Source organism: Idiotropiscis lumnitzeri, chromosome 3 (assembly GCF_059441095.1).
Source record: "Idiotropiscis lumnitzeri isolate Australia: NSW breed Sydney's pygmy pipehorse chromosome 3, RoL_Ilum_1.0, whole genome shotgun sequence".
NCBI lineage: Eukaryota > Metazoa > Chordata > Actinopteri > Syngnathiformes > Syngnathidae > Idiotropiscis > Idiotropiscis lumnitzeri.
In genome coordinates, this window is record NC_142393.1 from 8,020,510 (window position 1) to 8,036,547 (window position 16,038).

The 16,038-nt window shown below is 38.9% G+C and overlaps 2 protein-coding genes across 2 annotated transcripts; both read right to left on the reverse strand.

Moving 5' to 3' along the window:
* Positions 1 to 30: 30 nt before the first annotated feature.
* Positions 31 to 6,088, reverse strand: LOC148339724 (SAM pointed domain-containing Ets transcription factor-like). The gene is made up of 6 exons (XM_088289370.1): positions 5,863 to 6,088; positions 4,297 to 4,705; positions 2,647 to 2,844; positions 2,523 to 2,567; positions 2,296 to 2,418; positions 31 to 956 (listed from the first exon to the last, which is right to left on the reverse strand). Exons 1-6 carry the CDS (start codon positions 5,917 to 5,919, stop codon positions 778 to 780), a joined length of 1,011 nt encoding a protein of 336 aa, XP_088145496.1. The 5' UTR covers positions 5,920 to 6,088; the 3' UTR covers positions 31 to 777.
* Positions 6,089 to 8,242: 2,154 nt separating this feature from the next.
* LOC148339725 (protein ILRUN-like) lies at positions 8,243 to 15,404 on the reverse strand. Its single transcript, XM_088292223.1, has 5 exons — positions 14,975 to 15,404; positions 13,446 to 13,600; positions 11,746 to 11,943; positions 10,975 to 11,297; positions 8,243 to 10,244 (listed from the first exon to the last, which is right to left on the reverse strand). Exons 1-5 carry the CDS (start codon positions 15,130 to 15,132, stop codon positions 10,209 to 10,211), a joined length of 870 nt encoding a protein of 289 aa, XP_088148349.1. The 5' UTR covers positions 15,133 to 15,404; the 3' UTR covers positions 8,243 to 10,208.
* Positions 15,405 to 16,038: the final 634 nt, after the last annotated feature.

Consider the following 16,038-nt stretch of genomic DNA (forward strand, 5'->3'; position numbering starts at 1 on the left):
GCACTAGTGTTTATTTTTACAGCAACACCATCATGTAGAGGAGTAAAAAAAAATCTCAAGTGATTCATGAAGCTTCATTTTGCCATCACAAATTCTAAGTACTCAAATGACATCTTTTGGATGGATTCCTCACTCATTCCAACTCTTATTAATACAATTTTTATTGCAGGACAATGATTAAATGATAGATTAGACCTGGAAGGCGCAGGTGTCAAACTCAAGGCCCGGCCTGCCCCATCATTGAATGTAGCGTTCCAAAGCAAATCATGTGGGACAACTTCCATGACACTTACTAAAATCTGTACCAAAATTTGAAATTGTCATAAATAACACAAAGATTTTGCACTATTTTTTGTAACCCTTTTGCAGTAAATCGACGAATAATGAGACCAACTACATGAAGCCACTTGATTTATGAGAACATGGTGAATATCAATTTGCACATGAGGTGGTCTTACCCAAAGTTTGCAAAGAGACCAATGTCAATCTTTGAGAAGAAGAATTTTTTTTAGGTTTTCATATTTAAATCTTCCATCTGGTTTGAAGAGAGAAACTCAATTCATTTTACAGCCTCTAATACTAAACGATGTGCAGTGTGCATAAAACAATAAAACAATGATTTTTTTTTTTGTGCGTGAGCTTATAATAGGCAGAAGTGCACATTTTAGTAGGCAGTCTATAAAAGTTAATTTCAAGATCAAGTACATCAGGGAGATTACAAGTTCTTGTATGTCCAGCACATAGCTTGTTGAACTCCTGATGCAGCAAACAGCTCACTTATATGGGGTTAACAAACTGGTAGACCAGTCTGCGTGACACATCCGGCTTTCGTATGATGCCCTTCTTGTAGTACTGACGTATCGATCGACTCAGTTTGTCGTAGTTCATTGCTGGACGGTTCTTTCTGATGCCCCACAGCCTGGCCACATGAGCTGAATCTTCTATTTTGAAAATCCCTATGGACAGAGAGGGGAGAATTTGTCACATTGGTGAGTGCCTGGTTGTATGGAACCATTATACAACTTCTACTTCCTGTTTAGATTTTTTTTTTCTACAACCTGCAAACTTTTGGCGGCAAACTGCCTTTCTTGCATAAGTGACAACATATTTAATGATTTAAAACCCCACACAAGTATGAATGTATTTTATCATGCCCAGTCCCAGCTTCTAGCACTTGCTGCACGGAGCTCAGTTCCACTCACATTCAAAGGTAATTATTAATTTAGGCCAGACATGGGAAAAATACGGTCCGGAGGGCACATGCGGCCCCTTGAACATTTTATTCAGGCCCGCCGAACTTGAAAAAATTAAATAAATAAACCTGATTCATGTTTCATATTACCTGTAATTCTGATGTGTCCCCACTAGGAGGCGTAGTCTAAGACAGATATTTTGTTAGTTTTGATTTAATTTTTTTAATTTTTTTTTTCTCAGATGAAGTCAGGTTACCAAAACACAGCATCCATGTGCTGCTGTTCCGGCCCCTCTGTCAAATTTTAGAACCCATTGTGGCCGACCAATCAAAAAGTTTGCCCACACGGGATCTAGGCGATACCACCCTAATAGGTTGAAAATTACCCTTTTTTTTTCAGCAAGTCCTATGACATGGAAAGGTAGTGATGGGGAAACAAGGCTTCAAGATGGCTCAAAAACTGAAAAAAGATATTTCATCGCTGGGGCAATTAATCATTTTTATTGATTGATGCCAGTTTATAGCTTAAAAGATTTAATGGATATATATTTTTTCCTGCTTGCATACTTGAAAGTGCATACTTGCTCACATCATTGTCTGCACTAAAGGAGCTGATTTAGAAATTGAAAGTCAGTGTTGTCATGTTCACACTTTTCTGACCGCTTTAAAGAATATTAAAAAAAAAAAAATACTAGCGAGTTTACTTCCCAATACAAAGACAAAGACAACATCAGCGGAATTATTTTCATACTGTTTGGAGTCAATCGTGCTTTATTGATTGCAAAACCAGTGATTTATCAAAATGTTGGACTCTTCTGTGCATATTTAAATTGAACACAGCATTTTGGTAAAAAAAGAAGAATGTTATTTTAGATCTTATTACCCAGCCCTATACTTACAACTACTGTAAAATATTTTTATGATGTATGGAATTGGAGAAAAATAGACATCTAAAGTTTTTAGATCACGCAAACCGGACCAGATCTTCATCAAATGTAATTTTCAATCATTTAATAATACATTTTTTCTCTTTGTCTCAGTAATTTGGTCTCATCACAAATCAAACAAGTTGAAATACTGTACGCTAGTTCTGTATTCCTCACCCTTCTCTTTGTTGATCCAGCGGATACAGCGACTGTAGTTATGCGGCTTGAGGAGCAGCTCCCGAAGGAACTGCCACAAGTGGATGGGCTGGCTGGGGCATTTGCAACAAGAACTGTCATTTGCTAATGATATGTAAAAAAAAAAAAAAAAAGGTTGAGGTAGATGCTAAGACATTTCATTCATAGCGTTATCATTCAAGTTCAATCATTGTTGTAAATCAATTTACCAAATTTAAATTCTTCTCGTGGCCAATGGTCCTTCAATGCTGCAGCTAATAGAAAAACAACCCAAAATTCATCAAACATCTTCCTCCACGCTGAAGCAAGGTTCCCGCCTTTGTCAATTCTTACCAGATCTCCAGACGTCGAGATGAGCATATAGCATGTCTCCAAACTGCGAGGACCGTTCTCTGAAGTCCGCCTCGGTCATGGAACACAAGTCTCTTCCACTCAGCTCCTTGAAGAGCACGCTCATCTGTGGCAGTCGGTACAAGTGCTCCGTCCACAGCAGCCACTTGTAAACGTGCACGCAGCTCCACTCCAACGGTTCTGCGGAGGAAAATAAATCAAGAATATCTACTAAAATTGCGCCCAGAGTTCATGACAAATGCCATCATAGTGTCATTTTTCCAAAATGAGAAATAAACGATGGGATTGTGAGCATGATAGTTGATGCATGACATCATAAGACAAAAAATAGCTGAATAAATATTTCCTTCATGCAACTTTCGAATATATAAATGCTCAATGCTAAAGTCGAAAAAAAGCGGATTATATCTATTTATGTTTGTACGACGTAGTAATTCAGATGAAAACTTTTTGACATCATCTAGGCTTCCCATTCAGGTTTTTAGATGCGTCATAGCACATAGCGAGTTTTTCCATGACATCCTCCTGGCAAATGTCAGTCTATTGAAATGTTATTTTTTTCAATTCAACAAGAAAAGTACAGGTGAGTGTCTGGCAACCGTTTAGTGAACATTTGCGACCTTGAAAGAAACCTGCCGAGAATCCAACATCCGCTGGCTTTGCAAACACAATTGTTGGCCACTCAGCGGGATTCGGCATTCGGCTTGGTTGTTTTGAGTCTCTCTCCGCCCCACTGACATATGGTGTTCCACAGGGTTCAATTTTAGGGCCCCTCCTGTTTTCATTGCATTTTCTGCCCCTGGGTTCAATCTTAAGAAAGCTTGTTATTTCCTTTCACTGCAATGCGGATGACAGTCAGATCAATGTCCCACTAAGCAAAAAGGACGCTTTCTCCTTAACGAATTTGCTGCCATTGACGGATATAGACGCCAAAAAGTACATTCATTTTATCTGGGCTGACAGTGAATGAGTTAAAGGCCACTTTTTTTTCCTGTCTGGAGGAAATCAAAGCATGTCTGGCATTAAACTTCTTGAACTTCAATAAGAAGAAAACAGAAGTTATGGTGTTATGAGTCGTGAATGAAAGGTTGAGCTTCTTGACGGATTGGCAGGCAAATCATCCAATCATGACAGTGACATGTTACATTACTGCGAAGCCTAATTGAATTTAAATGGGATCTTTAATCCAAACACCAAGCCATCAGGTCAAGTCCCTACCGAGTCTTTTACTCCCAAGTCCATGTCGAGTCTCAAGTCTTAAAGTTCATGTTAAATCCAATTTTAAATGATTAAGACATTGACTTGAGTCGACTTGAGTTCAACTCGCAGTGGCTGGAGGGCCTACCACATGAAAAAATTCAAAATGGTGCCACGAAACAAAATGCACCAACATGATTTGTATGACTGGTTATGTCTCGTACACTCTGTGCTTTGACACAGCAAACAATCAGCGTCACGGTGAAAGATTTTTAATACTGTCAGTTAAAAAACAAGGTGTGATGATCTGTTTGCACAAGGTGTGCAGGTCCCACGGGCTCATCAGACATGTGTGCATATTGATAGCAAGAGCAGTGCAATGTTTGAAGTGAAACCAATTGCTATTTAATTGCTCCATGAAACCAGTAATTGTACCTGGAACAATGTTGAGCAGCTTGCAAGCTTTCTTGACATCGCTCAGAACTTCTCCCAGCACCATCGACTGGACCTGTTCCAGACAGTATTCCTCTGCTTTACCCTGCGCATCAATGGGAGGGTTCTGAGCTGAGCTGAGGATTGGTGGGCTTGGCTCTGGACTCCCCAGATCTTGAACAGGAAAAGCAGCAACCTCTGCCATCCTCAGTTCGTCTCTTGATAACCCATCATAAATGTGAGGGTCGACTCCAGGCCAGCTAAGCTCGGGGAGGTCCAACAGGCTTTGGGAAGGTTTGATATCCTCTGTCTCCTCCATCCAGTGAATCCCACCCCCGTCATATGGGGGGCTTATGCAGAGAGATGAACGTCCGGTGTGATCTGAACTTCCCATCCTCAGCTTCATGAAAGGCTGAAAAAGAAAAGCAGTTTATTTTCATGACATGCTTGATGCTTAGATGTGTCGAACCAAACCAGTTCCGTTGCAATCGACTCAATGCACTGAGAATAAATTGGCATGGATGAACGAGAATTGATTTTGCCATATTTTTTCTTCTTTTTCTATGCGTTAGTATTAATTGATTGATTAATTAATTAATCATTTTATTCATTTATTGGTTAATAACTATTAATTGATTAGAAATTTATTGCACATATTATTTTGTGTTATTAATGTTCTGCTTTAAATGTTGTTATTGCATGACTGATTCTTACTCCACTTTGTATTCAGCCATTGTTGTTTTAAAGTGGTGTATTTAAAAAAAAAAAAAAAAAAAAAAAAAGAGTTTAGCTCAGTTGACCTAAATTGCTCGATGCACCACTGACTCCCGTTCCAAAGATTGGTTGCAGCAAAAACTTGCTCTTCTAGATAGTCCTTCCTCCAAAATAAACAATGTCGAAGTGTGTGTGTGTGTGTATTTTAAGTTTTGCGAATGTGAAAATTTTCAACAAAGAAATGAGAGTTTACACAACTAATTGACCCTCAACTTAAAGATACAACTAAAAACAACTCCGCAAATTGTTTTGGAGCGAAGAATTTGCACGTTTTGTTGTGCTAGATAACATTGTTGCCACAAATGTCACTATAATAAATTTCAACTTAAATGACATTTTTAGACCAAATAAATAAAAATAAAAAAAGTACACAAAAATTGTGATTTTTTCTTTTTTTTTTACAGTGCACAAATCGATACAGCAAATAGCATCCCAAATATCTTGGGACCAAAAAAATCAAATCTCGATGCATAAAAGTGCGTAGATTAAGCAGTATGCCAAAAGATTGGTGACCTCTGATTTTTAGGTTAACTTGCAGATGTGAAACAACAGTGAAAGAATAACATCAAATGCAAATATGACAATTCTATAAAGCGCTTCTGCAATGTATGTTTCATGAATGCAATAAAATACAATTTTATTTATATAGTGCATTACACAACAGCTGCAGCTGAATTAATGCATATAATCAAATGCATTTATTTATTTCTTTTAAACACAGTTTTGCACCGCAGCATATTTGAAATCAACTGTACAATGGATTAAATGACATTCATTGCATTGGGAATTTCTTACCTTATCCGTTGGCTCAAAATGGGCGCCAGCGGGGAACAGTTTCCTCTCCTGTTGCATCTGCTTCACTTTGCTCGTGTCCTCCCTTAAAATGTTTTTGCGCCTGTCTGGAGCTCTCAAACTCACTTGCCTCAAGGTAAAAAAATGAGCTCAATGTCAAACAAAGATGGTTGTTGATTCAGAGCTGTTTTGCTTCAGTGCACTACGACCCCTCAGACGCCTCGTTTGATACCTGGCCAACAGGAGAAAAGTGCCCAATTTCTAATTTGACATCCCAGTTGTGAAAAACGAGGTGTGACCCAATGAGGGCGGGGCCTATTTGGTCAAAACTTATGCAATAATCATTTTGGGAAGAGTTAGTGAAGTAGACGAACAGCTTTGTTAAGAAAGGCGCAAACTGGATTTAATTGTTATTAAAAAGACGCAAAGCCCAACGAACCTCAAATCACTTGATGCAAGTATAAAGTCAATTTCGGAACCAAAATAGTCCCAACTGTGAAAGAGGTATTCTAGTAGCCTAGTTTAGGATCAACCGTTTCATATCTGCACGTTAAAGCAGACTTTGTAAAATTGCTATTACGGAGAGTACCAGTGAAAAGTCTGGAAATTCAGTGATTTTCCCCCCCCCATCATTTAAAATGAATTATAGGTGAATAATTAAGTCATTCACATTATGTAGCAATATTCATGCAATCATTTGATAAGCCCCCAAAAAATGTAATCAAAAACATTTCGATTCTTCTGCCCAGATAACAGCTTTGCACATATCAGCATTAGCTTGAGTTTCTAGACCTCCTAATATGTTTGAAACCATGTCAATTTCAAGTTGTTTCCAAACTTTTGACTGGCACTGTAAATAAATCCAAATAGGAAATCGGGTGCGATGGTACCGACACATACTGTAGGTCTCATTCATTTGAAATATTTTGGATTGATTAGGTTGACAAATCAAAAAAATGCTGCATCATATTTTCAGTTGTGCATTGTCAGCGTAGTACCAACATGCATCACAAAGTTTGAGTGAAACATTTGTTAGCCGACCAGGCAACTCGACAAATGAGGAAATAAAAAAAATAAAAATTCAGGTCTGAGAGATATTCTACTTAGCCAGGTTGGTTATTGCATAACGTATCTCGTATTGGTAGAATAACATGAAAAAAAAAATGAAACCTATATAAGTATTCTGATGAGTTGTTTAGAAAACTTGAAGACCGTCATTAGAAAGGCAAACAACAAAGATCAGCAAGTCGTGCCGGAGCGAGGAAAAAAAAGTTGTGTCAATGTTTGCTTTAGCTAAACCGTGCTGAATTTATCGAAAGCGATGCTTAAATTAGCCCACACCCCATATATATATATTTTTGACCATGTTTGCACATCAAAAGAGATCTAGTAGCCTCAACATTTCTCTCACGCTGCTCAGAACAACAAGCAAGCGTTTCTTCAGGAAGCTTGTCGTGCTGTCGGCGAGGAGCTGTTGAAAGAAGCCCCAAGCAGACCAGTAGGCCTCCAGGCAAGCATGTAACATGACTCCTCCTTGCAATACATAGATGGGAAAAGAGATCTGATAACAAGTTGCCGTCTTCTTCTCAATTTGAAGCCGAAACTTTCTCTCCCTGTAAAGCTTTTCCAAACGTTTACTGCAGGTAAGACATTTCTCACTCCGGTTTCAATGAGCCGAACAAGGCAGAAATGGCCCGTGTGCCACGTCATAAAAGCTCCCACCACCTTTGATCACCTCTATGTCGAATCAAATCTTTTCTTCCTTTCAAAACTTGAACAGCAGCGGCCACCTGACTCCGCAATAAAGCTGTGAGAAATGGGCGTTGGCGCCGTTGTGGGAGTGAACACTACAAGACAACTTGATTCCGGGCCAATGGAAGTGGCTCAACTCATTCCCTTTAAATTCAGAGCAGGTGAGGTGCACGGTCTACATGGAGCAAGGATAACAGACTTGGTGACAGATATCACCGTGAACTTGGCACATTTGTAAGCAACTGCAAGAGCTCCACTTGCGGAGGCGCTTTTAAAAAATTTAACATAATAATAATGTAATTAATTAATTTCTACAATGACTCAATAAACATACATCGTTGTTTAATTTATGAATTAAATTCAATATGCCTGGATTAAATCACCAAAATCGCATTACATGACCTGCGCCACTACATAGATCTGGCAAATTGCCAAACGGTCTTGCCCCTGCACGAAAATGTAGACGCGCCCATCTATGAAAGTGTGTCTTTCAAATGACCCAAGAACACCAAAATACATTTATAGTTAGCTCACATAAGGCTAACATGATGCCTTAATTTGAGTATTCATGGCAAGGTGTATCCGTGTTCTACGTTTTTTTTTGCTATAAACAAGAAAAAAAAGCCTGAAATTTATAGTGATAATTTATTCATACAAACATTCATCAAACTTACAAGAGAAAAAGCTTTGAACACTCCCTCATTCACAAACATGCTGTTGTACGATTCATCATTGGAAACCTCAAAGATAAACACGCGTTGCTTTCGACGAGTCACGACCGAGAGCAACTTCAAGTGTTGCTCTTTGCCCCCTCGCGAGAATTAGTTTCGTCTTTGTGGCATGCTTCGGTGTTAAGCTGGTGTTGTCAAAGTTCACCCTCGTTTTGGGGTTTGCAAGTTACAGTTCCAATGAAGATGTTCACCAGTCAAAGTTCTCTTTAAAATGGCTGTAATTGACACTCTCAGGTCAACTAGCCCTTTGGAACTCAACTGTGGGAAGAAACTCAAGCACGCGCACGCACACACACCTTAGGAGGTCACGTTACTCAGTGCATAGATCAGCCAGTCCAGTGCTACTAAATGTGCAGCAAGAAAAAAAAAAAAAAAAAAACGAGACAACCACCAATGTGTCAGTTCTTAAGTCACTCAGGGATTGGTGATGTTTGGATCCAGCAAAGTAAACCAAAGAAGCACAATAATGTCCAACACAAACAAAAAAGTATACTCTTTGGGCTAATTCATTTTAACAAATGTTTTCCTTCTCTACATTCATCAAATACATTCAAATTAAAAAAAAAAAACAGTGTGCAAGCGCTGTAAAATGAAATGAGCTTGAAAACTGATTGGATTTTTACAATTAGGCATTTGCAGTTCATATTAACTGCAGTCCAGTGATATAATGGATTAATTGGTGCCATCACTTGGGAATCACAATCATGCAATACTTTAGCTAATGGAGACATGACTAGAATTGTGTTGACTTTAAAACAGCATATATGTTGACGTAAATAATACGGGTTGTTTCCAAGGCAGCACGGTGAAGCGTGTGGTTACTCATGAACACATCCACCTCAGTCAGAGGTTGTGAGTTTGAATCTCAGCCTTTTTTTCTGTCTGATCTCCACATAATTCTCTGTAGTTCCTCCCACATTCCACAAATTATACATGTAAGGTAAACTGAATACTTCAGAAGAAAATGAAGTTGCGCCCTAATGATCTCTATATTGCATCAAAAGTATTTAGTAGTAATTTTATAGTACTTTCTCATTTTAGCCATTTGAAATTACTCTTGACATCCAACTTAATAACATACGGTAAAACCGGTTTGGGTTTGACTTTATGACATCACACGGTGTTTTCTACAAATATAATATGGTTGAATAATGCAGATATAGACTGTGTGAAAGAATAATTGAAGCAAGAGCCGCTTCAATCAGCGATTGAACTTAACACCCTCTAGTGGAGGATCATTGTAGTGCATTCAATTTCAGAAACTATTGCTTAAATTTAATGAATGACTCGTTTGGGGGGGGGTGTAAAAGAGGTGCTACAAGGACAATATCGGGCTTAAGATTCTCATATTTTCTGGAGGATTTCTCCATGTATTATAAAAATAAGACGCGTTTTCTGTCATGACCACATTATTTGTCTTAGCTAAAGAGAAACTTTCCAAAAACCCACTCGATCCATGCATTGGGCAGGTGGAGCAAAAAGCGAAGAATAACTTGGCAAAATAAATGGCTTTTTCTCCAAAGTTTCTCTTTCATCTTGTACACGCACTCACGAGAATACACACAACTTCACAAATACACGCAACTTTGCACTCTGACAACTAAATTGTATGAAAAAAAAATTACCACTCAAATGCGCTACTTTTTAACTTAGCATTCATGTGAGCATACAGTGACTGTGGTATGTTGGTGGAATCCAACGTCAAAGACCTCTGCTGCTCAAGAGTGGCGCTGCAGGGTACAGCCGCTTTGCATAAATTGATTAAACTTTTCTGCAGCGACTGATAAAACCTCTTCCATCTCTCATTGATGTGTTAGGCTCCAGAGGCATTTGTTACTGCAGCTTCTCTAGAACAAGTCCCAAGATTCACGAGTGACCAAAGGGGGATGGCTCCTGTAAACCCTGTAAAGAAGAAAAAGAGTTAGAGAACATTGAATACACAGAGCAAGGATTTTCAATTCCGATGTGAGAGGGACTCAATCCAGCTTTTAGTACACATCCAGATTTGTATACGGCTATTCAATTGGACTCTCACTCTCTCTCTCACTCTCTCACTCACTCTCTCTCTCACTCTCTCTCACACTCACACTCTCTCTCTTCCCATCTCTTCCTCTCTCTCTCTTCCCATCTCTCCCTCTCCCTCCATCAAATGCAACATTTTTCAAATTTGTCATCATACACCATTGTGCACCAATATCGACATCGTCAAAAAAGTCATGTTCATTTTGTAATTTAGCATGCAAAATGAAAGAAATTAATTACGCCGTCTTTGATTAAAACATTCCGCACGCGTCATCGCCACCAGTCGTGCACATCAAAGTCCGCGATTGAGCACAAAGGCTTTCATATTACACAAACGACCGTGGTTACATCTTCCTCCCAAACTCCGTTTTCTGTGGTCTAACAGCCATGAGTGATGCAACTACGATGAGCTGACAAAGCACTGGAACGGATATTTAATCAGAAAGCAAACTTGCCTCTGTGGCTGATGCGCTTCATTCTCTAACAAATCATTACATTATCATTCTAGCAGACAGCGACAATATTTTCTCTGCGCTTAAATGTTACAGTGCACAAAACCTGTCTGACAATGCCAATCAAAAATATTTCTGCGGGCCTTGTGACACCTTACCTGATTATAAGAGACTATTGACAGATTGCTTTGGAGACTGTTTGCTACTATGTCCACAGAGTTGTGTGAAAGTCCATTCTGATCTTGCTGCAGCTGGTTCGGGCTTCCCTGCCAGTGTTCCTCTGAGACTTTATGGCTGCTGTCATGGTGGAGGCTGGTGTTGCTGTTTGGCCATTTGCCTCTCTCTGGTGAGGCGAAGGGGTTGTAATTTCCCTCGACGTTGCGATGAGGTTGGGTGTTGAACTCTGCTTGGAAGGATGAAAGCTGCTGTGTGACACCGAGAAGGCCGCCGACCTCCACGCTCAGGATGACCCAAATAATATCTGTATTAAAAAAAATATATATATGGGGTGGATTAAAGAACGGAACTATTGTGTAAAAACAGAACTATGATCTTGAGTAAATAATATTAATATTAACATTAATGTTAATAATAATAATAATAATAAAATTGATATTAATACATTAATAATAATAACAAAACTTATTATTATTATTATTAATAATGATGACCACATAATAACGACCACACAATAATAATAATAAGTTTTGTTATTATTATTAATGTATTAATATCAATTTTATTATTATTATTATAAAACCGGAATTGCCCATAATGGCTTCGGATTCAATGCATCAGGATTGATGCCTTGTGGCGATGGCTGTCGTAATGCTTTTAAAATATCCATCTTTACATCGGAATTTTAAAATAAGCCAAAAATGCTAAAACGTGATAATGTCTATGCATTTTGTTTTTATAGTTCAACATACCTCCAAAGTAAAGTCCTGTTGCTGTACACATTCTCCACTGGCCCTGGTACATCCCAGGAGACACTGGGCTCTGCATAGGCACACTCACGTCCGTCATTTCCTGAGGTGCTAGGGACCGTACCGTTACCATGTTTACATGACCAAACTGATCTCCTCCGACATACTTCAGGCAAACTCCAGGAGGCCAAGACTCTGAACCTAGAAGACAGGACAACATGAATGCAACGCTTACGCTACGTTACATTTGTGTGGCGCCTGCTACCAAACTGCACAAGCTAAGGTGAAGCCCTTTCTTTTTTATTTATTTATTTATTTTATGAAGCCCTTTCCTTCTCAACAGCACTTAGAAACAGTAATCCATGCTTTTGTTACATCTCTGCTAGATTACTGTAATGCACATTACTTTGGAGTCAGCCAGTCCTCCCTCAAGCGTCTCCAACGGGTCCAAAACGCTGCTACTCGCCTTTTAACTGGAGCTCGGAAAACGGAGCACATAACCCCAATTTTGGTTCTCTTCACTTCATTTTAAGATACACCGCTTTGTCTTTAAATCTTCAAATGGCCTCGCCGCAGATTTCCTACACACCAAATGCTTCTAGAAGTGCCGAGGAGTAAACTGAGCCTATGGAGATGACCTTCCAGTAAATGTTCGGCAAGCCCCTTCTCTGTCCACTTTTAAAACTCGTTCGAAGACATTTTTATTCTTTGGCTTTTGACTTAACATGAGACTCGCTGTTAGGCTGTTCTTCTGGTACCTACTGTTTATGTGTTTTAATTTGTGTTCTAATTTACTGTTCTTCTATATTACAACATATGTAAAGTGCTGTTGGGGAATACGCTGTATCAATAAAGTTGTACTGTATTGTATTGGACAAGAAGAAAAAAATAAAATATTTGACACAAATTCTGGTATTCCAGGTAACAATTACATAAGCAGCACCCCTTTTGGGCAAGAAATTATTTTCACCTCCCCAGACATCTAAAGGTCCTAAAAGTTTTGACTTTTGCATTGCCAGTACATAGAAAATTTTGTCTTGGGAATCATTCCGATGTGTTTAACACAAGTAAAATGAGCCTTTATCTTCCTCATTGTTGAGTCATAGACTCTGACCTTAACTTAGGCGAAGGTGGCCAGGAGTTTTTAAGATGTCGTCCTGTGACTTCCTGGATGAGTCGCCATCGCTCTGCTCTTGGGTAATTTTTGTGGGCCAGCTTTGTTTACGATTCTTCCATACTTTTATGGATAAGGGCTCTCACCATGTGTCACCGAAGACCTAAACCTTTAGAAATGTCTTTGAAACACGTTCAAGACTGATCATTTACTTTAATTCTCATCTGTTCTTGAATTTCTTGATCATGGCATTTTGTAGTTACTTTTTGAGATCGTTTGGCTTAATTCATTTTGTCAGACAGGGTCTATTCAGGTGTGGCGGTAATCAGTGGTCAGTGAAAATTAAATGATTTAAAAAGTGGGTACTTTTTCCACACAGGTAGATTTCAATCGTTTATGCACACAATCACTTTTGACTCCATTACTCCAAACTTCATTTTATGCATGTGGTACGCTCCAAGATATTCCACAGAGAAAACCGTCAGAGCTACAAAATAAACGGTAAACCCTATTTTAAATCAGGTGGTCCCCAAAACTTTTATACAAGATAATATATGTGGTGGACAAATGACTGTTGTTTGAGCTCTACCTGTGTTGTGTATCCTCCAAGTCTTGGTGAAGCGTGTGTCAGGTGGAACTGATTCACCTTCACCAATAGTCACATCTTTCACCAGGGACATGCAGGGCGCACTGATATTAGGACTCTCAAAGTCATAGTAGGCGCCAATGGCTGCTTGTAAATTCCTGAAACAGAAAGGAGACATACTGGAGGTGGATACACAATATCGATTAGCATTATTGTTTTTCATGTCAATTTAATAGCTATTCGACCCATGTGAGCATAAGAGGTTTGGAGAATGGATGGTTTCAAAAGCCAACCCCAAACCCCAAAAAATCTCGCAGCGCAGTATCTCATCACTGTGCTATTAAAAGTGAAGGCAAATTTCAGGAAAACATTATGTCTACATGATTTGCCTTCGCGGTTGACATAAAAAGATGTCCCAAGGTTTGATACCTTTGAACTACAGCAATGGAACCCCGCTTGGGGCAGTGGCTGCAAAGGAAGGGCTAAACCTGGAGTTACAGATTCTTACAATTCCGTTGAGCATATCCATCATTCACTGGTGGATATTTCCAACTGATTTCTAGACAAAAGTTACGTCATTTTCCCCAGACAAAATGACATTTCTGATTTGACGAAGCAGAACTGCATTGAATGAAAACTCCAATGATTCAAAATGCAATTAATTAACTAATAGACGCAAAGATGTTAGTATCCACAATATTAATTCTGAACAGTCAAATTTAGATTTTAACCGTTGAATAGTCGTGCCATATTTCAGTCCACTAAATGCGTGAGTGGGTGTTTTCACGTGACGCGCCCGTCATCCATAAAGCAACAGATTTTATTTTTAGCAAACCGGTTGCGAGGAGCGCTTACACGTCGTCACGTGACTTGTGCGATCTCACAGCGGAATACTGGCACGCCAGAAAAGCGTGGAACAGAATTTGGCCCCATTGCAGAGTCGACGGTGGATTCTAGTACTACCTTTCACATTCGGTGCACTGTATATATAGATCGTCTAGTAACATGAAATGATATTTCGTCCTGGTTTGCGACACGCTTCGGGTTTGCTGCCAGGTTACATAATACATGACTCTTGAACAGCTTTTCTTACGTGGATTAATGGTGTGTTTCCACGCTAAATTGGCATCTTGGGAGTCAGCGACTATGTTCAGTTTTGCGAGTTGAACAGTCACCTCTGAGGTGAATGAAATAATAAAACACGTGGAAACGAATACAGACGGGGAAACGATCGTATTTTCTATTCGTTCAGCTAATTGCAGCCTAAAAGTGTAATCAAGTCACTAGACCAGGATTAATATTTATCTAAATTCCTATGTGAAAGTTTGCGTCCGTGGCCTCACTTCCAGGTACACTTATTGTATTAATAATTATCATAGCATAGCATTCGAACTGACGCACGCTACATGCAAATGAATGGATATTCCCCGAGAGTATTTCGTATAATATCCGCAAATGTAATCTGAGCTAGCAAGCGTGCAGTGGCTAACACGAAGCCCCGATGAACAGGCCAGCCCAGTCCTCGAGCTCACCAGTTGGTCATGTCCAGAAAGAAGGCGCATCCGGCGGGGTTAAGCTGAAAGCCGAGCAGCCTCTGGAACTCCGAGATGAGGATGTCTTTGTCTGTTGTGCCCATGCAACTAAATTTCTGCGTGAGCTCCTGGTCCACATCCAGGTCCATGCCCTCCATCGTCACTTCGCCTCTTTAAAAAGAAAATTAAAAAAAAAGAAAAAGGAAAAAGAAGGAAACTCCTAATACAGATGAAGGCCTGCGCTTGTCATAACAAACTGTGAACAACAGCGCCCAGTGCGCATGTCACAATCGCAACGCTCAACTCTCACACCACCGAGACCATGTGACTGTCCAATACAACCTACGTACGCAAAGAAGAAATAATAACAGATATAATAATAATAAAAATAACAAAAAAAACATATGCAAAAAATTATGCACACAAAAACAATTTTCTATTTTAAAACTGTTTGTTTGAAGCCACCTACTTTTCAAGCGAGCAAAAGTATTGGGAGATACATTATGAAATTATCCCATTTTACTATTTTACTAATTTTATTCACAATTACTAATTTAACTTATTTGTTACAAATAACTGTTACACATACATGCACACTTACACTCACACACACACACATATATATATATATATATATATATATATATTTTTTTTTTTTTTTTTTTTTCTTGTCCATTATTTCTAAATAAAGTTGTATTATATTGTATGATAGTAGAAGATAATGCATTCGGGGAATTTAGACTCGGATTGTCTCAATTCCGACCTCAAAGCGATTCCGATAAATATTTTGTTCATTACAACACATTTTACCTTCAAACCATCTTCATAATTTCCTTAATTCATATATTTAAAGCAATATCGTATCTTCAAATGATTTCATCCATTTAACTAAATAACTTAATGCAGGAAGTTTGCAGTCAGTACAAATCACCTTAACTAAAGATGTGTTTGTAATCACGTAAATTATGTTTTACCACTGAATGTCTGTGAACTTGTTTTTCCCGACTTCGCAAATCGGACCTCACAGTTCAAAGGGACGTTCTTGTATCGGAATTCGGAAGCCT